Raw genomic sequence first — 21,336 nt, 5'->3', positions numbered from 1 at the left:
ATTTAAGAAAAGAATACTTAGAAACTTTTCTCTTGTCAAGTTATCAAATTAGAAAGCAATAATTAAAAAAAGTGTTGTATATTTTTTCTGTTATTTATAGACAAATTTAGCTATCGCTATAAATAGATTATGGGAAAATATCCAATGGTGAACGGCTAAAAAAAGAACATCGGAAATTTATTGAATTCCGTGGCGCATCTGTTGTGACATGTATATATATGTTTAAGCCAGCTGTGGATTTCTAACACAATAATATAAAAAGGAATTTGTTGCTAGAAACTTAAAATGCAGTGCAAAATAAGTTCATCCAAAAACTTCGAGAAAGAAAATAATCTTGGAATTTGTTTAAAGAAACCAGTTGCAATTTCATATGCAACTCTTGCTGCTAGAATTAGGTCATACTCAAATTGGACACGAACTTCTCCAAAGCCAGTAGATCTAGCTGATGCAGGATTCTTTTATGCAGGTAAGTTTAATGGGCATCTTTGTTTTTTAATCTTTTTTTTTAGCAACGAAGCATAAATCTATAATGTCATTTTTTTAAGAAATGTGAATTGAACATATATATATTTCAAAGGCACAATACCGAAGGGTGATATTTCGATTATATTTATATACAGAGGTCATTACCTTATTTATAGCATATCTTCTTGTATTAAATTCTGACTTCAAATCGCATATTTTAAATTTTGCAAAATGATAGTACTTTCTACAGAACGAACATGACAACATTATACACGAACAAACACGACAAAGGCAAATCTAAATCAATAAGACGTGAACATGAAAATGTACCACATTCTTGCAAAATGATACTTTTCCATCATTACCAAACTGAACAAAGAAATAACACGACGGGTGCCGTATACGGTGCAGGAAATGCTTACCCTTCCGGAGCACCTGATTTCACTCCCGGTTTTTAGTGGAGTTCGTGTTGTTTCTTAATTATTATTTATAACTGTTGATGTAAATGTCCTTTGGTTTTGTGAGTCTTTGTTTACTCCTTGGTTTTGATTGTTATTGTCTTCTGTCAATTTTCTATTGAAAATTTCTAATATATCATTCAGAACTCTCTTCAATAAAGTTCAAATGAAGAAAACAATACAGTTTACTTGCATATATATGTGTTGCTGCTCGTAAATTTCGATTTCTGGAACACATGTTTTAATCAATGTAAATTGCTAGGCGCTTCGACCACATTATAGCATGTTTATACTATCAGTGTTAAGGTGGTATGGGAGTCTAAAATAAAAATGATAGAATTTGTTCATACTTTGCCAAAACGTTGTATCTATTGATACATATTGAAAAATATAATAAAAATGATGGGTCACCGCGCATTTTCTTAAGCTACAGAACGGCCCAAAATGACACATTTTGTATGGATTATACAGGAAAAAACATCATTTTGTGATTAGAAACTAAACAAAATGATAGAATTGTTAAATACTTCAGGAAAAGATAGCTTTCAGACACTGCTTTGAGAATATCAAAAGAAAAGATAGGGTCACCGTACGTTTTTTCCGGCTAAAATACAAAATAGGAAAATTCCATACAGAATCCTTCAGAAAATGCACTTTTTAGAGTTACCTCCCCTTAAAATGCCAATTTAAAATAAAAATAAAAACAACCAAAAATAATTAACATTTGCAAAAATATCAATATTTAGAAGTTATATTCTTATAAATTGGTACTTTTAAATGAAAATGTACATTAAACATCTGCATTCCTGCATCAAATTTTGCTAACTTGATGAAATATCTGGACCTATGATTCTCTGTTTTTTACGATCCAAGATGGAGGAAGACACCCATACCACCTTAAGGAAGTCTTTATTGTCCAACACTTTATATTTTTTAGTTTTCATGTTCACGTCTTATTGATTTATATTTGCCTTTGTCGTGTTTGTTCGTGTAATGATGTCATGTTCGTTCTGTAGCTCGACCTAAACAGTGATCAAGAAAGGTCTTTTTATTTTATTTATTTTTTTTATGATTTATGCATGCACATGACCTTTCTGTTGGAAGGAATGTACCACGTTTGTTTTAGTACCAACATAACATATTTTACTATTAATATATGATGTTTTAATATCTTATGATTTTTGCATTGTGCATATTTTTGTATTATTTATACCCCTCGGTATGTGCATTTCTTTTATAGACAAATAAAATTTTAAAAACCCAACTCATATCAGTATAATATTTCTAAAAGTTAACATAACAAGTTTTTTTATAAGTCAGATCAATTATTTCAGGTACAGAAGATGTGGTCCAGTGTTTTTACTGTGGTTTAAAATTGAAAAGTTGGGATGTTTTCGATAATCCTTGGGTAGAACATGCTAGACACGGGAAGAACTGCCCTCATGTCAGTAATGTGAAAGGAGATCAATTCTACAAACAGATAAATCAGGTAAAATATGAAAGTTTCAATCCTATTTTTTTTTTGATGCAACCCCGATTATGTTTTCATATATCAATTATGTAATAATGATTTAACAAAAGTGGTTTTCATTCTTCGTTTTATCAATTGGTAATTGTTTGTGAATTGTTTTCATGTATTTCCCTTTAAAGAAACATTAAGCTTACATGTTCAAAATATTTGTTTTGTCGATGAACCATTTAACACTTCTTAAATTTTTATAAAAATTAGAACAAATGTATTAGGCACCACATTTGACTCAAACAACAATCAGTAATCTTCCTACAAGGATTTTCATAAATGTATGTGGTTCTTCAAGGTTGGTAAAACAATGGAATAAGTATCAGTCTTGATTCATTCTCTTCGTCCTTTGTATTGTTGTTACCAATTTAGGACTACACGCTAATCTGTCCAAACTAGACTCCTTGATCAATGGCAAAACACACAAAAAAACAACACCCAACTACAGAGTGACTGACACAATAAAAGATGCTTACAAATTATGTGGTTGTTTTCTAATAAATCATCGCTTTATTTTTTTTACCATAGGTCGAAGAGGATGGACCTGCAAGTAAACCAGGTACTATACACGTTAATAGGTTTATTTGCCTACATTATGTATACATTTAGATGGAAAAGGGAAATAAGTTATTATCATAATTCATGATAATTCATTACACGCAATTCTTACATTTAACAACACTATAAGCCCTTGGACATTTTAGAGGAGTTCATAGCGTTTGGGTTTTTTTTTCGTCAACTTTGAAATATTCAGATTTGAGCATGTGAGCGCCTGGTGAATGTAAATCAAGATAAGCGCTTCGAAGGATATAATTTATAAAATGCTGTTTTCATATTTATTTTGTTTTACATATCAACAAAAAAAGGAAGACAAAGAGGAAATTTCATTAAATATTATATTCTGTCTGATATGATTATAAATTCATGATATTTTTTTTAATTATTTCAGTTAGAAAACGATGTCTGTATTCCGATGATTTGATCTGTACAACTGCAGCACAGGCTTTGATCAGTATGAGATGCTACAAGGAACAAGATATTATGGACGCAATCAAATTGTTTGTAGCAGAAAAAGGTAAATTCAAGATTCAATATTTTATAAGAGTCTTACCACATACAAACATATGATAAGATTCATAGAATAACATATAAAATAATTAAAACGTTTGCAATGTATGCTCTTATTTTAAAAATATTTATGAGATACTTCGTCTGGGGGGAAAGTTTTAATCCTGGTATAATGATAAAAATTTCAGAAGCCAGCTGAAACCATCCTTAGGGTGTGGAATTTTCACGCTGCGTCCAAGACCCATTGGTATTCTTTGCCTGTTTTCTGCTCTTTGGTCGGGTTGTGTTCTCTTTGTCACATTATCCGTTTCCATTCTCTGTTCTAGCGGAACTACGTCCGGCGGAAAAATCAATACTGCATGTACTGTGATACGATATTTCTCCTCTGGATACAGCTTAACATTTTAAAGGCAATGATTGCTGAGTTTAAACATTTTAAGAAATTACTACAGAAAGCGGATGCATATCGTATCACTCGATATACGGTTGTGCATCGAATCGTTTTTTCATAAGATTTGTAAGTCGCATTTTTTAGGGAAATCAGAGAAAAGCAAGATTTGATGTCATGATTAAGCTTTGATCGATGACAGACTTAGAATAAGCAATGTTCAAATGTAAATTAATATTGTGATTCTCCTTTTTTGACGGTTTGATTTTAACAATCTCGTGTTTAGAAATATATATACTAGTTTCGCGCGTTGTACAGATCTGGGATGATCTATGTAGACATTTCATACATCTTTTTACAATAAAATTCCACATACAATATGTAGGAGTTTTAAAGGCACAAACAGTCATGCGCAGATGTGTTTTAATTTTCCAGATACACTAGAATTTACTGCAACAGATATTTTACCAGTTTTACTAAACAGCTCGTGTAGATGAAAATGTGTTCTGAACAAATAAAAGGTATGTGTAACACTTTTAAATATATACATTATATGACACTCGGATAGAGGCTGTAAGGTCAGGACTTTCATATCATATATCTCATTCCAAGTCCTCGTCATATTGATTGATTTGTAATATGTATATAAGTATCAATAAACTGGTTGACTCAATATTTTAATACGTTTAATACCAAAATACAATGCATAATTGCATACTAATGTTAACATGTCTTTTTAATTGATATTTTTTTATAGTGTGTCTTTCAGAGGCGGATTAGGGGGGGGGGGGGGGGTAGCGGGCCCCCCCTTTTTTTGGGAAAAAATTTGGTTGCTGATATAGGGAATCACTGAAGCGTGACTGGAGCGGGCCCCCTCTTAAGGCAGTCAGTGGGCCCTCACTTATGAAATTTCTAGATCCGCCAGTGTCTTTCTATGTTGTGATGTTATACTATTGTTTAAGAAAAGGGAGAAGGTTTGATACCATTAAAACGTTTAATTCCGCTGCAAATGTTTGCACCTGTCCTAAGTCAGGAATTTGATGTACAGTAGTTGTCGTCTGTTTCTGTAGTTCATACGTGTTTCTAGTTTCTTATTTTTATATAGATTAGACCGTTGGTTTTCCCGTTTGAATGGTTTTACACAAGTAATTTTTGGGGCCCTTTATAGCTTACTGTTCGATGTGAGCCAAGGCTCCGTGTCGGAGGCTGTACCTTGACCTATAATGGTTTACTTTTATAAATTGTTACTTGGATTGAGAGTTGTCTCATTGGCACTCATACCACATCTTCCTATATATAAGTATCAATAAACTGGTTGACTCAATATTTTAATACGTTTAATACCAAAATACAATTCATAATTACATAATAATGTTAACATGTCTTTGATTGAGTTAAGCTATTTCAATTGATATTTTATAGTGTGTCTTTCTATTTTGTGATTGTACACTATTGTTTCAGATAAGGGTGTAGGTTGGTACCTATTAAAAAACATTTAAACCCGCTGCATTTGTTTGCACATGTCCCAAGTCGGGAATCTGATGTTCAGTAGTTGTCGTATGTTGATTTGGTTCATAAGTGTTTCTCGTTTCACGTGTTTTATATAGATTAGACCCATGGTTGTTCCGTTTAAATGGTTTTACACTAGTCATTTTGGTGCCACTTATAGCTTGCTGTTCAGTGTGAACCAAAGCTCCGTGTTGAAGACCATGCTTTGACCTATAATGGTTTACTCTTACAAATTATGACTTGGACGGACGCACTCACACAGCATCTCTCATTGTTTTTTGTGAATTTCTGACTTTGCAAAAGTATGCTATTCGTGTAGGATAAATTGTTCTTAAAGTGAAATAGTCTTGTGCTTTATTTCAGGTATAGGAGTAATTCCAATTTAAACGACTCGGAAATGTCTTAGTATATTAGTCAATACTCAGAAACGAAGGCAGTGACAGTACTACCAGTATTGACAGAAAAGGGAAAATACGAGAGTTTTCACTGGAGAAACAGTTTGATAGACAAGAGTTAACATTATGTGACAACGATATATATTTATATGTATAGTATGAGTAGATGTTGAAAGGTTGTAGAATTAAATGAAGTTCGAACTAATTTAGTTTTAGATATTTATACAATGAGGTAATGGTAAACGTCAAGGGGAAAGAAACCCAACACCGTCAAGAAAGCTTTGGTCCAATGTTTTCGTTTTGTTTGTAAATGTTCGGATAAACATTTCAATCTTTTATTACTCTTTTGAAAAGCAAATTAGATATTTAGTACCTGACTTAGATCTTAAGTGTTATGTACTAGTATATAACGATGTCACAATCATTGCATAGGCTCTGGAGGTAAATATGAGAATAAGTATTCAATAGATAATATAAATCATGATGTGCCGAGTATGTCTCCTCAATATTATCATCATTCGTTACGTTTACTCAAACTGTTGGTACTGAATTCAAAGGAACGAAAGCCCTATATTTGATAACACATGTGATCCTTAGAAAAAACACAAAAATACAGACCTTCTAAATGGAAAGTCTCTAATCAAATGGCATAATTAAAAAGCTCAAACACATCAAACGAATGCTGCACTAGTATAAATATTTGTTTAGGGGCCAGCTGAAGGACTCCTCCGGGTGCGAGAGTTTCTCGCTGCATTGAAGACCCATTGGTGGTCTTCAGCTGTTGTCTGCTCTATGGTCGGGTTGTTGTTTCTTTGACACATTCCATTCTCAATTTTAACTGTCATATTCCTGTTTTGGCACAGAATGGACACATATACCGTTTTCAATTTTTCAAGAAATGTTCACTCATGGATTCGATTTGCCCTGTACCTTACATACTTTGATAAACATTTGAGACACGGACAAAGATGTGAACAGATGCAGGTATACTTCATAAATCTTTAAACATGTTTACCTCAGGTTCTGTAATTTCAAAGGTGCAGTTTGAAAAAAATAGACCTTGAAAAATTGAAATTGTTGGACAATGACATTTTCGAGAAATTGACTGATCTATGTTCCATCTTTTGTTTTAATTTTTGGAAGTTGCTGTCTGTTTTTGAGTATTAATTTGTTTTATTTTAGAGCACTGTTAACTGGTGTTTTTGTGTGAATTATTTCACATTTTGTCTTGCTGGTTCCTTTTAACTCATCCAGACTTTTGTTTGTTTTTCCAGTACCTAAAATATATCGGATTTAAAATTGCATAAACTGAAAAAGTCAACATTCTGTTCTAAGCATCATTTTTACTAATAAAACTAGTCTCTTAACACACATTAATGTCAAGTCTATAGATTAGTTGTTTGGTTATTATATCACTTCAACTGTGTCTACTATATATCTTCAGGTTAGATGTTTTATCTATATTTGTAAATATACACACAATCTTTTTATCAAGTCCAGTGTATCATAATCTTTATCACATTCTACAGTCATTAATTATACAAGTCTATAAAACAGATCGTTGTGATGAAATGGTATGGTGACTGTATTTACATGTGTATCGGTTGTAGAGCTTCTTTAACCAGTATCGAGTAATCCCTGCAATGGCTTACTCTTATGTACGTAATTGGTGTACGATCTGGTAACGGTGCTAACCGTGGCCGACGTCTTATAGTTTCATATTGGAACTAGTTTCACGCTTTTACTTGAATTTGATCCACGATATCTCCATGTAATTATAAAATTGTCTCCTGTCAATAAACGGTGTACCTCTAGCTTTAACAGTTATTTTATCCCCAGTCGTAACTTTAAATTTTCTATTTAACTGTACCTGATGTACAACACCAGGCTGAAGCAAAGCAGGTGTGTAAACCGGTTTATTCTTCCCAACTCGTAATTCTACAATAAATATGGTGGGAATTGTTCTCCTTGTATTCACTGTAATACCAATTCTTATATCAAGCATGGCAGTTAATAAACATGTTATTGCACTTGTGTTGTCGAATTTGAAGAATTCTATCGCAGCAGATTTGTTCTGAGGAAAGAATTGAAGATCTATCTTATCGGACTCTGTGTTATTTTTACTGGGATTAAATAGATTAAAGTTCTGAACCTCTTCAACAAATTTATGTTCATCAACTGCAGCATTTCCAGTTGGCGCGGAAATAACATACGGACCAATGAGGACAAGCCACCAAACAAAAAACCTGTTAGACAGGTGATAGTTTGTTCTTCCAATCATTTTCTGTTAAAGAAAAGTAAAAAATAATATAATTATTCTTTTTGTGTACTCTCTTTTTTGGCGTCTTAAAACGAAGAAACGTGCTATTTTAGAATGCTGAAGCTTTTCTCTGCTATCAATATACATATTCCTTTTTCTAATATTAATTCTTTTCTCATTGCAAATATAAATTACTGTATGTTCAAGTTACAATTGTACCCATCAAAATGTTCGTCGTTGAATTTATTTTTTTAATTGGAAAGATACCAAGTAAATATAATATTTGTCCAAAACTAATTCGACTGTGATCTACTTTTTAAATTTAACTTTTATTCAAGAAATTTACAAGTATATAATTATATCACAAACTCACATGATGCAAATTAAAGGACACGTACAACCATAGAACAGTACCATATAACTTTATCTTGTATTGATAGTTGCATTCCTCTTCTTGATTACAACCTTTATACAAAGACTGAACTGATATACGCCCAATTTGATTTCTGACTTAACTTTCTATGTATAACTTACTTATGACATCGACTTATTTTTATTCCCATCACATGAAATTATGGGAATTTGGACTAGCAGGCATCTGCAGGCATGTGACATAATGATATGAGCCATTATTAGACCGTGGAATTTGAATGTCTAATTTTACACAGAACGTTTACATAACAATGAATACATGGAATATGTCCAAGGGTTTTAAATCGACACAGAAATACCAGCGATTGAAGTGCTACTCCTTATAAATATCGTAATGTTTGTTGTCTCGTATATACTTTTTGCATTACATTGTTCAAATCCGGTTTATATCTTTTAATTTACTCTTCACCTTCGCATTTGTAAAATAAAAAAACATAGAATTAAGATTACCTCACGATAATCTGTTTCTTCTTGGCTAATCTTAGCCACTGTCATGATGCTTAATATCAAAATTTGATTACATAAAAAAGAAGATGTGGTATGATTGCCAATGAGACAACTGTCCACAAGAGACCAAAATGACACAGACATTACCGTAGTTACGGATTTTGATAAGTGTCCCATGATATAAATGAATAATTAGAGGAGTGCCGCGGGGTGACATTGTGCTCATTAACCTAAATCAATAAATTGAGCGCGTGCACACATTTAAGATAACAAACAAGTATATCAAAAAACAAACTCACCTGTAAGTTTATCTATAAATTTAGCCTTTCTATAAATTGCACCTTATGCTGTAGTAGTGTAAAGTAATCTATAAACTCGCCTTATGTGATCTTATGTACATACAAGTGTTTAGCAATTTGATATGATTGTTTCCATAGTAATATCAGTTCAAAATTTTCATTTGTAAATCAGGTATTACAAATGCTGCTTTCTTAATATAAAGTCTTGTAATATAAATTCTTACAGACATATTTAGCATAATTATTTATGGCATCTAAAATATGTGTAAACTTGAATGAGCGGAAATACCCAGAATATTTTAAAGTATAATCATTTAGCCAAAGATTCGGATATGCTAGGTTATGTACCTTTTATCTGTTATATTTATAAACTTAAACCAAAGTTCTATTTAAATATTGCGTACTATTAATATCATACGAAATGAAAAGTCATTATGGAGTATAAACATACCTGGGAATGCGATTCAGGTAAGAATCTAAACGATAATAGTACGAAAATTCAAATTTATTGTCTTGTGCATTAATACTGATTTATAAGTGGGTCGCATTTAGATAAGTATGATCACCCGGACAATCACTCCTGTCCACCATTAAAATTAAGCGGGTAGAGGTGTCTGGCGTCGAAGTACACAGCGACGTTTAGTCACAATATGATGTCCCGTGAAGGGAAAGTCAAACTCTGTACTCAAAGGAGTAGGTCCGGTAAGGGCCGATTTCGGCCTCAATTTTCAAGTTCATCTAACGAAAGATTTTATACACTTTCTTAACACTTAAGTGTCTATTTCAATTGATTCAATTAGTTAATGGGGAAGATTTTAACTTAATAAGTCATTTAAAACGCCCTGATTCAACTGTGAAGCTTAAATATGAAAAATCTATCAAATATGCCAAAAATCGTCACTTTTCAGATGATTTTTGGCAAAAATGAAAGTGGCCGCATCCGTGTTCATCCTCAACCTTTATATATATTATGTATTATCATCAAACACAACTTACATTTTAATATTATGAATGAACACGAATGCGGCCACTTTCATTTCAGACGGAAACCGTCTAAAATTTAACTAAAATGCTACAATTGTGAAGATTTCAGTAATTTAACATGACTTAATGATGCTAGTACCCGATATATGTGCATTGTTTTATCAAAAACAGCCCATATTTATGTAGCAGAAGCATTCTACTTTGCAATAAATATCTAAATGATTACATTTTCACAATTTTCTAAAACTGCTATATTTTGAGGCCAAAAAGGGGTCTTACTGAACCTACTCCTTTTAAGAAACCATACATACATCTTTTGTGTTGTCGTTGCAATGCAAAATCTCTTATCCTTTCAACCGTATCCTCTTTTTCTATTTCAAGATTCCTCATCATGTAGTTGGCATTTTTGTTATTATAGTTCTTATCCCGGGGCAGTGCATGAAATATTTTTCGTTTATACTTTCACATGTTGCATGACGAACTTTCAATTTAACAATTTCATTTGTTACACGCGTCAATTTATTTCATATCATACAGCTACTGTTAAAAAGAGATGTAATATGTTAAAAAGTGAGAAAAAAGATACCAAAAGGATATTCAATATAAATATATTCTTGTTTTGCTCGCTTCTGCTCAGTTTACATTGACAAATATAATGCCTACCTTCTTGAAATGAGCCGTATGGTGACCTATAGTTGATAATTTCTGTGTCATTTGATCTCTTATGAAAAGCTGTCTCATTGTTAATCATACCACATCTTCTTTTGTATATAGAGCATAGCATGAACGTATTTTTATTCTTAATTAATAGAAGATTAAACTCCTTCAATACATTGTCTGCTTAGCCTTACAAGTTGAGCATGAACCTGAGTATATTACAATAACAATGACGCATCATGAATTCTTGCTTATATGGTTTCATATCAAATAGCATTTCCCTTGGCTTTATGTTACAAATATACAATATTCCTAAGTTCACTTGATATCTTAGCTGTACAAGGTGAAAAGAAATAACTGAGAAAATGAACATTATGAAGAAATATAAAACGTCTGTGCTTGTAGCACGCCGTAGTACTGTATAAAACTGACAATAAATAACGAATAAGGAATAAGTTGACGTAGGATACATAGTTTTCAAGCTTTGGAAATACCTTAGATGTTCATGGTTTTCATGGCCACCATCAAAAGTAATACAAAGGTTAATGACAAAACTTTACTTTCCGAAGATTTAATAATGTATTTTAGAAAGAATAAAATGATTTTATAGTGATAGTTTGGTTTATATTGTTATGTATAAATAATTAATTTTTAGGTAAATCACAAGAATACATCAGCAATCTGTTTTCTAAAGATTTATGTCATACTACGGCTGTAACAACGTTGCAGACTTTTAACTATCCCTTACAAGAAATAATGGATGCTGTGAAATTATATGTCACACGAGAAGGTATATATACAGATCATATTTTATATATTTCCAGATTAAACATAAACAACTTTGACTGCACGTGAACTCTGTGACAGTGTTGAAATAAGCATTAAAAAACAAAGAATAAGAATGTGTCCAAAGTACACGGATGCCCCATTCGCACTATCCTTTTCCATGTTCCATGGACCGTGAAATTGGGTAATAATCTAATTTGGCATTAGAGTTAGAAAGATTATACTATAGGGAACATATGTACTAAGTTTCAAGTTGATTGGACTTCACCTTTCGTCAAAAACTATCTTGACCAAAAACTTTAACCTGAAACTCCCCCTTTCATTTTCTATGTTCAGTGGACCGTGAAATTGGGGTAAAAAGTCTAATTTGGCTTTAAAATTAGAAAGATCATATCATAAGCAACAAGTGTACTACGTTTCAAGTTGATTGGACAGCTTCATCAAAAACTACCTTGACCAAAAACTTTAACCTGAACGGACGCACAGACGGACGGACGGACAGACCACAAAACATAATGCCCCTCTACTATCGAAGATTGGACTTAAAAAGGTTTATATCCCTCTTAAATGTCATGGTTGTAGCATTAAAATGGATTTATCAGAATTGGATGATATTTGGTAATTGTACATGCCACAGACAACGCATCGGATAGTTGTAAAAAGGATTTCAATATAAGAATGGTGACGAAAAAAGAAAGCCTCCGCACGGTTATTTTGATGACGTTTTCGTGATCCATGTATGCGCACTTCAAAAACTTTTTTTTGTAACCAGTAGTGCTCAAATCGATAAAATAAAAACCTGAAAACCTGTAGGATAAAATGTATCGGAAATAAAATGAAAAGAAAACATAACATAACATAATATAACATTACAACACCCATTTGATAAGACATATTTGCATTGAGAGGAAAATGTTTGAAACAAAAAAAAGACATTTGTGTCAATTAAAAATTCGTTCTTTATATGTAAAACTTCCAGAAGGAAACACGAAGAATTTAAAATTTCACGATTGATTATTAGAAGATGATTACACATATTATCGCCTTTTGTTGTTACTATAAATTAGGAAACAGGAATTTCACCGCAGAAGACTTGTTGATGATAATAAGACGAAGTAATTCTGCATCATATATTCAAGTAGAAACTGATGGTCCAGATGCACATCAATCATCAGTACCAGACAGAGGTTTGTAACAGAACATTTGTTTTCAGCGCTCTTCAATCTTGTACTTTATTTGACCTTATATATATTTTTTTTGAGTCGGTCGTCAATTTTGAGACTTTTTTGTAGACGATACGACCGTTTTGGTGTACCAATTTTTTACCCTGGTATATATGATAATAATATGACGATGTGGTACAATTGCCAATGAGACCACCCTCCACCGGATAACAAATAACAATAGGTTGCTGTAAACAATGAGCAAACACCATACCGCATCGTCATTTTCATATAAAAGGCTAGAAATGATGTAAAACAATTCAAACGAGAAATCTAACGACCTAATTTATACACAAAACAATACACGAAAAAAAACAAGACATATAATAAGTACAACAACAAACGACAACCATTGAATAGCAGGCTGCTGACATACAAAAAATGGCGAGTTTTAACATGTATGAGGTGCCAAACTCCCCCCCCCCCCCCTTTCCCCCTTTCATGATAAAATACAGTATTGTATTACAACACATTGCCTTTGTTTTTATATTTTCTTCAAATGCGTCGAAGAAATCAAAATTAATACACCAAGGCTGTGAAAATGTGAAAATGTACCATCTTGTTCAGTGAACTGTTCCCTGATTATGAAATAGCGATTGCTTGTGGTATAAGACAAATATCAAACTCCAAGGAAAATTCAAAACCTTTTCAATTGGCAAAATAAAAAAAACCACCAAAACGAATCGTACATTTCGTTATCACTAGTCTATGTGACCACTCCTTGAAACCTGTCTTTAATGATCTATAAGAAGTCGATTATTTTTTTATATATTCTTCCAGATACAAACAGTATCATTGAAGAAAATAGACAGATCGAGGAAAGTAAACTGTGCAAAATATGTCTGGAAAATAAGGTGAACGTTGTGTTTTTGCCGTGTGGCCATATTTGTGCTTGTTCAGACTGTTCACCGGCGATTCGGAAATGTGCTATCTGTCGAGAATTTATTAAGAACGTCATGAAAGTAGACGTAATATAAGCATGTGAAGTGTGTTTTGCGGCTTTTTTCACAAAAGTGTGAATTTCGGTTTGTATTTGTGTTATTTTTCTTACAGACTTCAAAACACGTGTATGTTGCACGTGAGTTAACCAACACTCATGTGTATATGGTCCGTGCGTTTATCTTCTATAACGGCTACATCACAGTTAATGTATAATTTATATCTTCTATAACGGCTACATCACAGTTAATGTATAATTTATATCTTCTATAACGGCTACATCACAGTTAATGTATAATTTATATCTTCTATAACGGCTACATCACAGTTAATGTATAATTTATATCTTTCCTTTATAGTGTTTTGGTAACGTCTTGCATATATCTATGATAAGACTTGACATGACAATAATAAATGGAAATTCCTTCCTCTTTTGTTTATTTTTACTTGCTTAACATCTATGTACAACGGTCTATACACAAATGCATGAGTTGTCTTCACAAAATTGTATAAAAGCTTCTGCTTCAATATTAATAGAAGACACCCGCGAAATCGCGGGTAAATAGAGCGTATGTTAGCTGTAAAAAAATATATATGGAGATTTTCAGAAGAGGTATCAAAATTCAAAGGTACTTGAGGACTGGGCACATTTTTTTTTGTTGCCCTATCCCTTTTTTTCCAAATACCGATTTTTATTCCTTCTGTTTTTCTGTATACTATGAACATACTTATAGACGATAATTTCTATTAACGGTCACTGATATATTATATAAAATGTATCAGTGAATGTCGTGAATAGTCAATTTTAAAGCAGGCCTAAAGGGCAGCGGAAGTCTTTTAAATTTCTCAAAATGTCAGTCCGATGACGGAAACAATATCTGGACGCATTTATTTTCATATTCCTCCCAAAACATGCAAAATAACCCAAACTGAAATATGTTAAGCAAGGATGATAAATGATAGAACACACCCGTTAAATCGCGGGCATTCAGAGCGTGGTTAAAAGTATGCAAAGTGTTGTAGGCTGAATTTTTGTAAAAGATTTAATAACTGGAGAATTTCAGGAAAGGTATCAAAAGTCATAGGTACCATGGGACAGGACAATTGTTTTTCTACCTCTCCTCCTTTTTTCCCAAAATTTTCATTATTTTCTATGTATTTCAATATGAACATACTATTACGTTTACTATATAATGAACATTCATTTAAAGTGTGTTTGCTTTTTACTATCAATTTTCAGTTTACTAATCAATCCACGGCGGTCATTGATATATTATATAGACCCTCTCTATTTCATATACTTAGTGACCCGATTAATTTTTGTAAAAGATTATATGACTGGAGAATTTCAGAAAAGGTATCAACAGTCATCAGTACTTTGGGACATGACAATTGTAATTCTAACCCGGCTCCTCATTTTTCGGCTCCAAAATTCCCATTTTTTTTTCTTTTTTTTTTTTCTTCTATTAATTTCAATAATGTTAGTATTTATCTGTACATTATGAACATTCATTATAAATAGAGTGTCACAAGTCAGGGGAGGGTTGGGATCCCGCTAACATGTTTAACCCCACCACATTATTTATGTAGAAAACTTAAACTTATAACTTGAAAATAATAGCAGATAGCAAATACACTTTATTCGTAGTTTTTGTATGTTCAAAGTACAGAAAAACGCAAACCGGAAGTATAGTCTGACTTAAAATTTCGTCCAATGACGGAAAAATATCCGGACGCATTTGTTTTTCGTTTTTCTCCCAAAATAAACCAAACTGAATAATCATAAGAATGAATGACAAATGCGACTATACATGGTACCTATAGGACACAGAAGTATGATGATTAATTTATTGTGGAAGGAAGAGAAGCGACACACAAAATGAGGTCTTCTCGTTTAATAGTATAGATAGATAGTATAGATGTTCTTTGATCGACAATGTTGTTGGTTATTTAATTAAGACAAAATACTACAAACCACTTCTTGTAGATTTTCCAGAAGAGATCTGAATTATGATAACAAGCACGTTCAGCAAATACAACTTCATATCAATTATTTCAACTTCTGTTAGACAATGACAAATGCTGAAATGCCAACATGAATTTGGCGAACAACATATTGAATACTGCTACATTGATAGTTCATTGGTTGTCTCTAACATAACTACATAATGGTGTTAATTTAATAGTGTTCAAATAATTATCCCGTTTACAGAAGTTATTTTTTCTCTTATCATAGATCCATCATTATTGCAAGATGTATTTAACCTTGGCCCTACAAGCATCAAAGCTAAAATTAAATTGCCTCGTACCTGTTTTTTGTTTATGAAAGAATTCTTAGGGAAATATGATACGGCACCAAAAATCAAAGAAGTATCTATGTTTTCATCTTACCTACCAGCCTTATTGAGTAGACTGTAACACTAAGGTGTCGCTATAAAAATATTTCTCATAAAGCGTCCTAACAATCGATTATTTTCTAACTTAAGGTTGGGTTCTTAAGCCATGAGATTGATCTGTAGAAGCGATTTACAGTTTTGTAGGCTTTTATGTGTAAACTCGTTCTTGGGTCAAACAACATAAAAATTTGTGAAAAATGGAAAAAGATTAAACATGGGTACATTTATTGGAGGTTGGAATTAGACCCAAACGATAATGTCAATTTTTGCTATTTCTGTTTTTCTATTGTTTATGAATCCTCATGTATTGACGAGTGCTTCAATAATTATTTTTATTCATATGCATGCTGATTACAGTTTCATAATTTAAGTGCAGTAAATAATGAATGATCAGTTCGTTTGCATTATGTTGTTTGTTCAGTTGTTTTTAAAAGACTTATGAACAAAACAGATAAACAAATCCATTGACGTTTTAACACTTTTATTATGTAGTTTGTATTTGTTCAAGTGTTGGTCCTGTACGAACTTAAGTAAGTCCTTATTAGGTGTAACGTTATAAGCAAAAATCGAAATCACCCCGAGTATATGGTACAATTTTATTCATGCAAATTAGTACATTTCTTTTTACTTTTTCGTTGGCCATATATTGGGCTTTAGACGTTTTCCGTATACAATGTCTCTCAATAGTTGATGTGTGATGTTACCGCCGGGTGGTGATATAACTTTCACATTGCTGCAACCGTAATTCCTGTACTGAAACATAAAGTTCGATATGAAACAGCGGTAAATGATTAAAATCTGTGTGAAATAGCATGGTTAAAACGTATCATTTATAATCATGATCATAGATTTTATAAAATACAACATATTTCGTGGATCTTGTTTTTTTTTCAATTTAGAACTTTTAACTGCGAGCACTATCAGAAAGTACTTAAGTGTCTTTTCGTTGTGGAGATGTATAAGTACCCGTCCACGTCCACTCTGTGTTCTTGTTAGATGCGTTTCTATGTCCCCCCATATGATGAGTTTGAAGCCTTTTTCAACCGATTTTTATAGTTTGTTCTTAAGTTGTATTGTTACACCAAACTTTCCTAAATTATGGGGTGGCTAAGTGCCTTCAAACAAGTTCAAACTCACCACAGTCTTATATGTACCAGATGTCTCAAGTCAGGAGCATGTAATTCAGTGGTTATCGTCTGTTGCTGTGTAACATATTTGTTTTTCGTTCATTATTTTGTACCCAAATTAGGCCGTTGGTTTTCTCGTTTTAATTGTTTTATATCCGGCATTTCGGGAACTTTTATAGCTGACTATGTGTTATGATCTTTGCCCATTATCGAAGGCCGTACGGTGACCTATAGTTGTTGAATTTGTGACATTCTGTCTCATTGGCAATCATACCAAAATTTTATTTTGTTAAACAACCATGACATCAACATAAATGAAATTATGATTAAACAATGGTTGTTCGCGGTAGTGATGTTTTAATGCATACTGGTATATTTCAGTAAGACAGAACCCTAACAATGATATTTACAAAAAATACATTGAGAGAAGATTAACAGACTATCTTACTCTTATGTCTTTTTTCTGTGTACAGCCTTGACATTGACAGATCAGGAAGAGACTATTAACGGAACAGTATCCGGTCAGACATCCCTTCTGTTTGTTACAGTAGTCGTAACATCTTGGTGGATCATCCGGGCAACCATGGTTGTCTATAGATGCATGCATACCTACAATAAAACGTTAAAACTTAAGATTTCTCATGTTATTTTTGGGCATAAATGATCTTCTGTTTATCTATCCAGTTCCATTTCCCTGCATTTTATGCAGAGTGGAATCGTTCAATAGTCTCGTCGAGTTTGAGTGGTGTGCTCCGTGGGTATTTTGCATTACTAAGTGTTTTTCTTGAGAGAAAGTTCTATTGTTATTGTAGATCGATGAACATTATCAAAAGGCCTCAGGGGTTAAGAAGTCTCAGAAGTTAACCTACAGTTATCATTAACCTGTCAACGCTGAGGTTCCGAGTTGATACGTGCATTCAACAATCGACCTGTCCTAGTTTACTAGCTCTACAGGAATTGCCAGCCAGTTTTCTTACAGAAGATCGGTGCTTTTCCCGTACTCTGGTGTCCAGCACTTATAAAGCAGGCCGCCATAATATGGCCACGTGCACTAATAGTTACGTTTAATTCACTACGGAAGAGATTTTGTGAAAACACTTTAAAATGTTATGACACAAATTGGAAATGGAAACGGAGAAATCGTCAAAGAGCAAAAATCAACTGAGGACCATCAATGGGTCTTACCATCAATAGGTCTTCAAGCCCGCACAAAGTGGGGGCTTCAGATGGCCCTTAAACAAAAATATATACCAGTTCAGTGAAAATGTAGGTTATACTAAACTCCAAAACATATAAATGAACTAAATTTGAAGAAAAAAAACACATACAAGACTAAAAAATGCCAAACGCAAAAATGCGCCTGGGTTAAATATGTTTTGTAAGATCTTAACAACCCTCTGTTACCTCTAGCCAATGAAGATAAAAATAGGCACACCGCAATATGTAAACTCAGTTTAAAAGAAGTCAGAGTCTGGTGTCAGAAATGTTAACAAAAGAAACTAAGCAAAATGACAATAATATATAAATTATCAAAGGACTACTAGCAGTTACTGGCATGCCAGATCCAGATCTGAATTAAACTGATTGAATGATTATGTCTTCATATTTAAGCTTGGACAACATTGTATTTCGAAATAAACTATTGTTTACACAGGGAAATTCATGTAAAGAATGAAGATAAATTGTTCGGCGAGTAGTGGAAAATATTTGTTTACAACTGGTTAGACTATGTAATTTTTGGTTTCATTGTTTGTTTGCTTCTGCAATATCTGGTGGTGATGCTACACAGTGGTATCTATACTTCTCATGCTGATATACATGAAGGCAAATGAGATCGCTTCAATGATATGTTATTTCTAAGAGACACTGTCATACATGATCGCTTTTTTTCTTTGTCGCCACATAAGCAGAATCTTATGGCAAACAAACAATGACAGACCAAGAACGATAAGCAAAGTATAATCAATCGGTAAGAGATAGTATAATATTAGATTTTTTTTATTTTAAACTATTTCATAAAAGTTTCACAACTTTGAGTTTTATATTGGTATGTTATTATTGAAATAAGTAAATATACGTATCATGATGTAAATTTATTTTACTTACCATATATAATGGCGAAGACGAGCCAAAAAGCCAGCATATCTTTCTTTTCAATGATCCATAATTTTATCATAAAAGTACAATAATGTTAAACCTGTCATAAATATATCAAATTAAATCGTATTTGATAGGACATTCAATAACATAAAGCAGCTGGTGTGTTGATGAGCGGTCATAAAAAGTCCGTAAATCAGTGATTTTAGTTAATCTGCTAAACAAACCTACAAATGAACAAGTGTAAAAAAACTATATTATTAGGGATAGTCCGGCGATTTGAATTTTCACGAACACATTTTTATGTGAATGCAAACGAAAACACTTGGTATTGTTGGAAATAAGAATATGTTTATACATGTATATCATTTACTTAGCATTATAATTAGTTTTTGAATATATGTAACGGGTGGCAGTTAGCTAGCTAATTTCACACGTAGACTGAAAACCAATATCAACCCTTTGTGATGTCACGTGGTCGGTCTGATATGTTGTTAGCAGACTGAGTACGTTCGGAAATCGGTAGTACCTGATAAAACATTAAGTTGAACTATACCTGACGAGGCGATATGGAAAAGGCCTGTCTTAATTTACATATAAACAAGTCATGAACGCATTTGTGATGCATGTTTTTTGGTAATAAAAGCGATTCGTCAACTGAGAAAGGTGCAGGGTGGAAGTGGTTAGTGTTATTGGTTCGAGTTATGATGTTAGTGATTCTTGTTTATAATAAATCAGATAAAAATGAATATGCCTTTTGAGAGTACACTTGCGTGAGGTCTAAAACAATGGGTACAATTTATCACGATCCTTGTCATATTACCTATCACACTGCTTTTCTTGTTTTTCATATGTCAAACTACGTTCAAACTTTGCACGTGAGTCAATATTTATAATATTTTTGTTTTCTCGCAGTCTGATGCGGTTTTTGATATAATAAACGTATTTGTAACTTTGAGGTAAAATATATATAGTTTCTATCTAAGGTTTCTATACTGCGAAGAAAACATAATACAATACAATGAAGTGTCTTTTTCTTCTTTATAACAAAACACACTTATCTTTTTTTCTGTTTCAAATTAAAAAAAGAGAGAGAAAAATGCTATAAATGCCAGATTTGAATTATTCTAATGTCAAACATCAATTAAGTGTCTGTTTATAAACCGTAGTATAATTACACATCATTCTTTTTAACTGAATATTTTAGGGAAGAATATAAACACACAACAGGTGAGGCACTTTTACATTTTCTACCAAAGAAACAGTTAACCTTGTAAAACAATTGTACATTTTCTACCTAAGAAACAGTTAACCTTGTAAAACCATTTTACATTTTCTACCTTAATAAGCAGTTAACTAACCTTGTAAAACCATTAATTTAATGTACACATGCACTTGTCTTGTTAATAGATAAAGAAAATTGTTTTTACATGTTTTTATGATAATTAAATTCGTTGGATTATGTGAACGGAAGTTTGGCTTTATCATAGTAAGAATTTTAACTCATATTTTTTATGATGTTTATAATGAAAATATGTATCCAGCTTTATACATAGTCAATTGTTTGTCATAAGTTTATAAGATGAATTATTTTTCAGAAAATAGAAATTTTCAAAGTTTCATTTTAAGCATTTTACAGTTTACGTTATGAAACATAAAACATATGGCATACGAACTTAATTAGTTTCTTCTGATCATTTTCAAAAAACTAATAGTTTTGATTTTTGTGTATATACCGCTGTTTCCTAAAGATTTAAAATTTATATGCTCTGACTTTTACAGGGTAGTTAGAATAAATTGTAAAAATTGAATAACCTCTTTATAATGCCCATTGTTATTTGAATAACCTCTTTATAATGCCCATTGTTATTGAATAACCTCTTTATA

General features: G+C 32.4%; 2 protein-coding genes and 1 long non-coding RNA gene across 3 annotated transcripts; 2 read left to right on the top strand and 1 right to left on the bottom strand.

Moving 5' to 3' along the window:
• The first annotated feature begins 214 nt into the window (after positions 1–214).
• LOC139492311 (baculoviral IAP repeat-containing protein 7-like) lies at positions 215–6,079 on the top strand. Its single transcript, XM_071280529.1, has 6 exons — positions 215–466; positions 2,258–2,412; positions 2,971–3,001; positions 3,392–3,517; positions 4,334–4,419; positions 5,771–6,079. The coding sequence occupies exons 1-5, from the start codon at positions 286–288 to the stop codon at positions 4,393–4,395; spliced, it is 555 nt and encodes a 184-aa protein (XP_071136630.1). The 5' UTR covers positions 215–285; the 3' UTR covers positions 4,396–4,419; positions 5,771–6,079.
• A 3,535-nt stretch (positions 6,080–9,614) lies between these two features.
• On the top strand, positions 9,615–14,110 carry LOC139492310 (E3 ubiquitin-protein ligase XIAP-like). Its single transcript, XM_071280527.1, has 4 exons — positions 9,615–9,708; positions 11,537–11,671; positions 12,735–12,854; positions 13,671–14,110. The coding sequence occupies exons 1-4, from the start codon at positions 9,675–9,677 to the stop codon at positions 13,865–13,867; spliced, it is 486 nt and encodes a 161-aa protein (XP_071136628.1). The 5' UTR covers positions 9,615–9,674; the 3' UTR covers positions 13,868–14,110.
• Positions 14,111–16,804: 2,694 nt separating this feature from the next.
• On the bottom strand, positions 16,805–19,552 carry LOC139493147 (uncharacterized). The gene is made up of 3 exons (XR_011656924.1): positions 19,459–19,552; positions 17,801–17,961; positions 16,805–16,978 (listed from the first exon to the last, which is right to left on the bottom strand). It is a non-coding gene; the product is annotated as an uncharacterized lncRNA (long non-coding RNA).
• Positions 19,553–21,336: the final 1,784 nt, after the last annotated feature.

The sequence above is a fragment of the Mytilus edulis genome, chromosome 10 (assembly GCF_963676685.1).
Source record: "Mytilus edulis chromosome 10, xbMytEdul2.2, whole genome shotgun sequence".
In the NCBI taxonomy this organism is placed as follows: Eukaryota; Metazoa; Mollusca; class Bivalvia; order Mytilida; family Mytilidae; genus Mytilus; species Mytilus edulis.
This window is presented reverse-complemented; position numbering and strand designations above follow the sequence as displayed.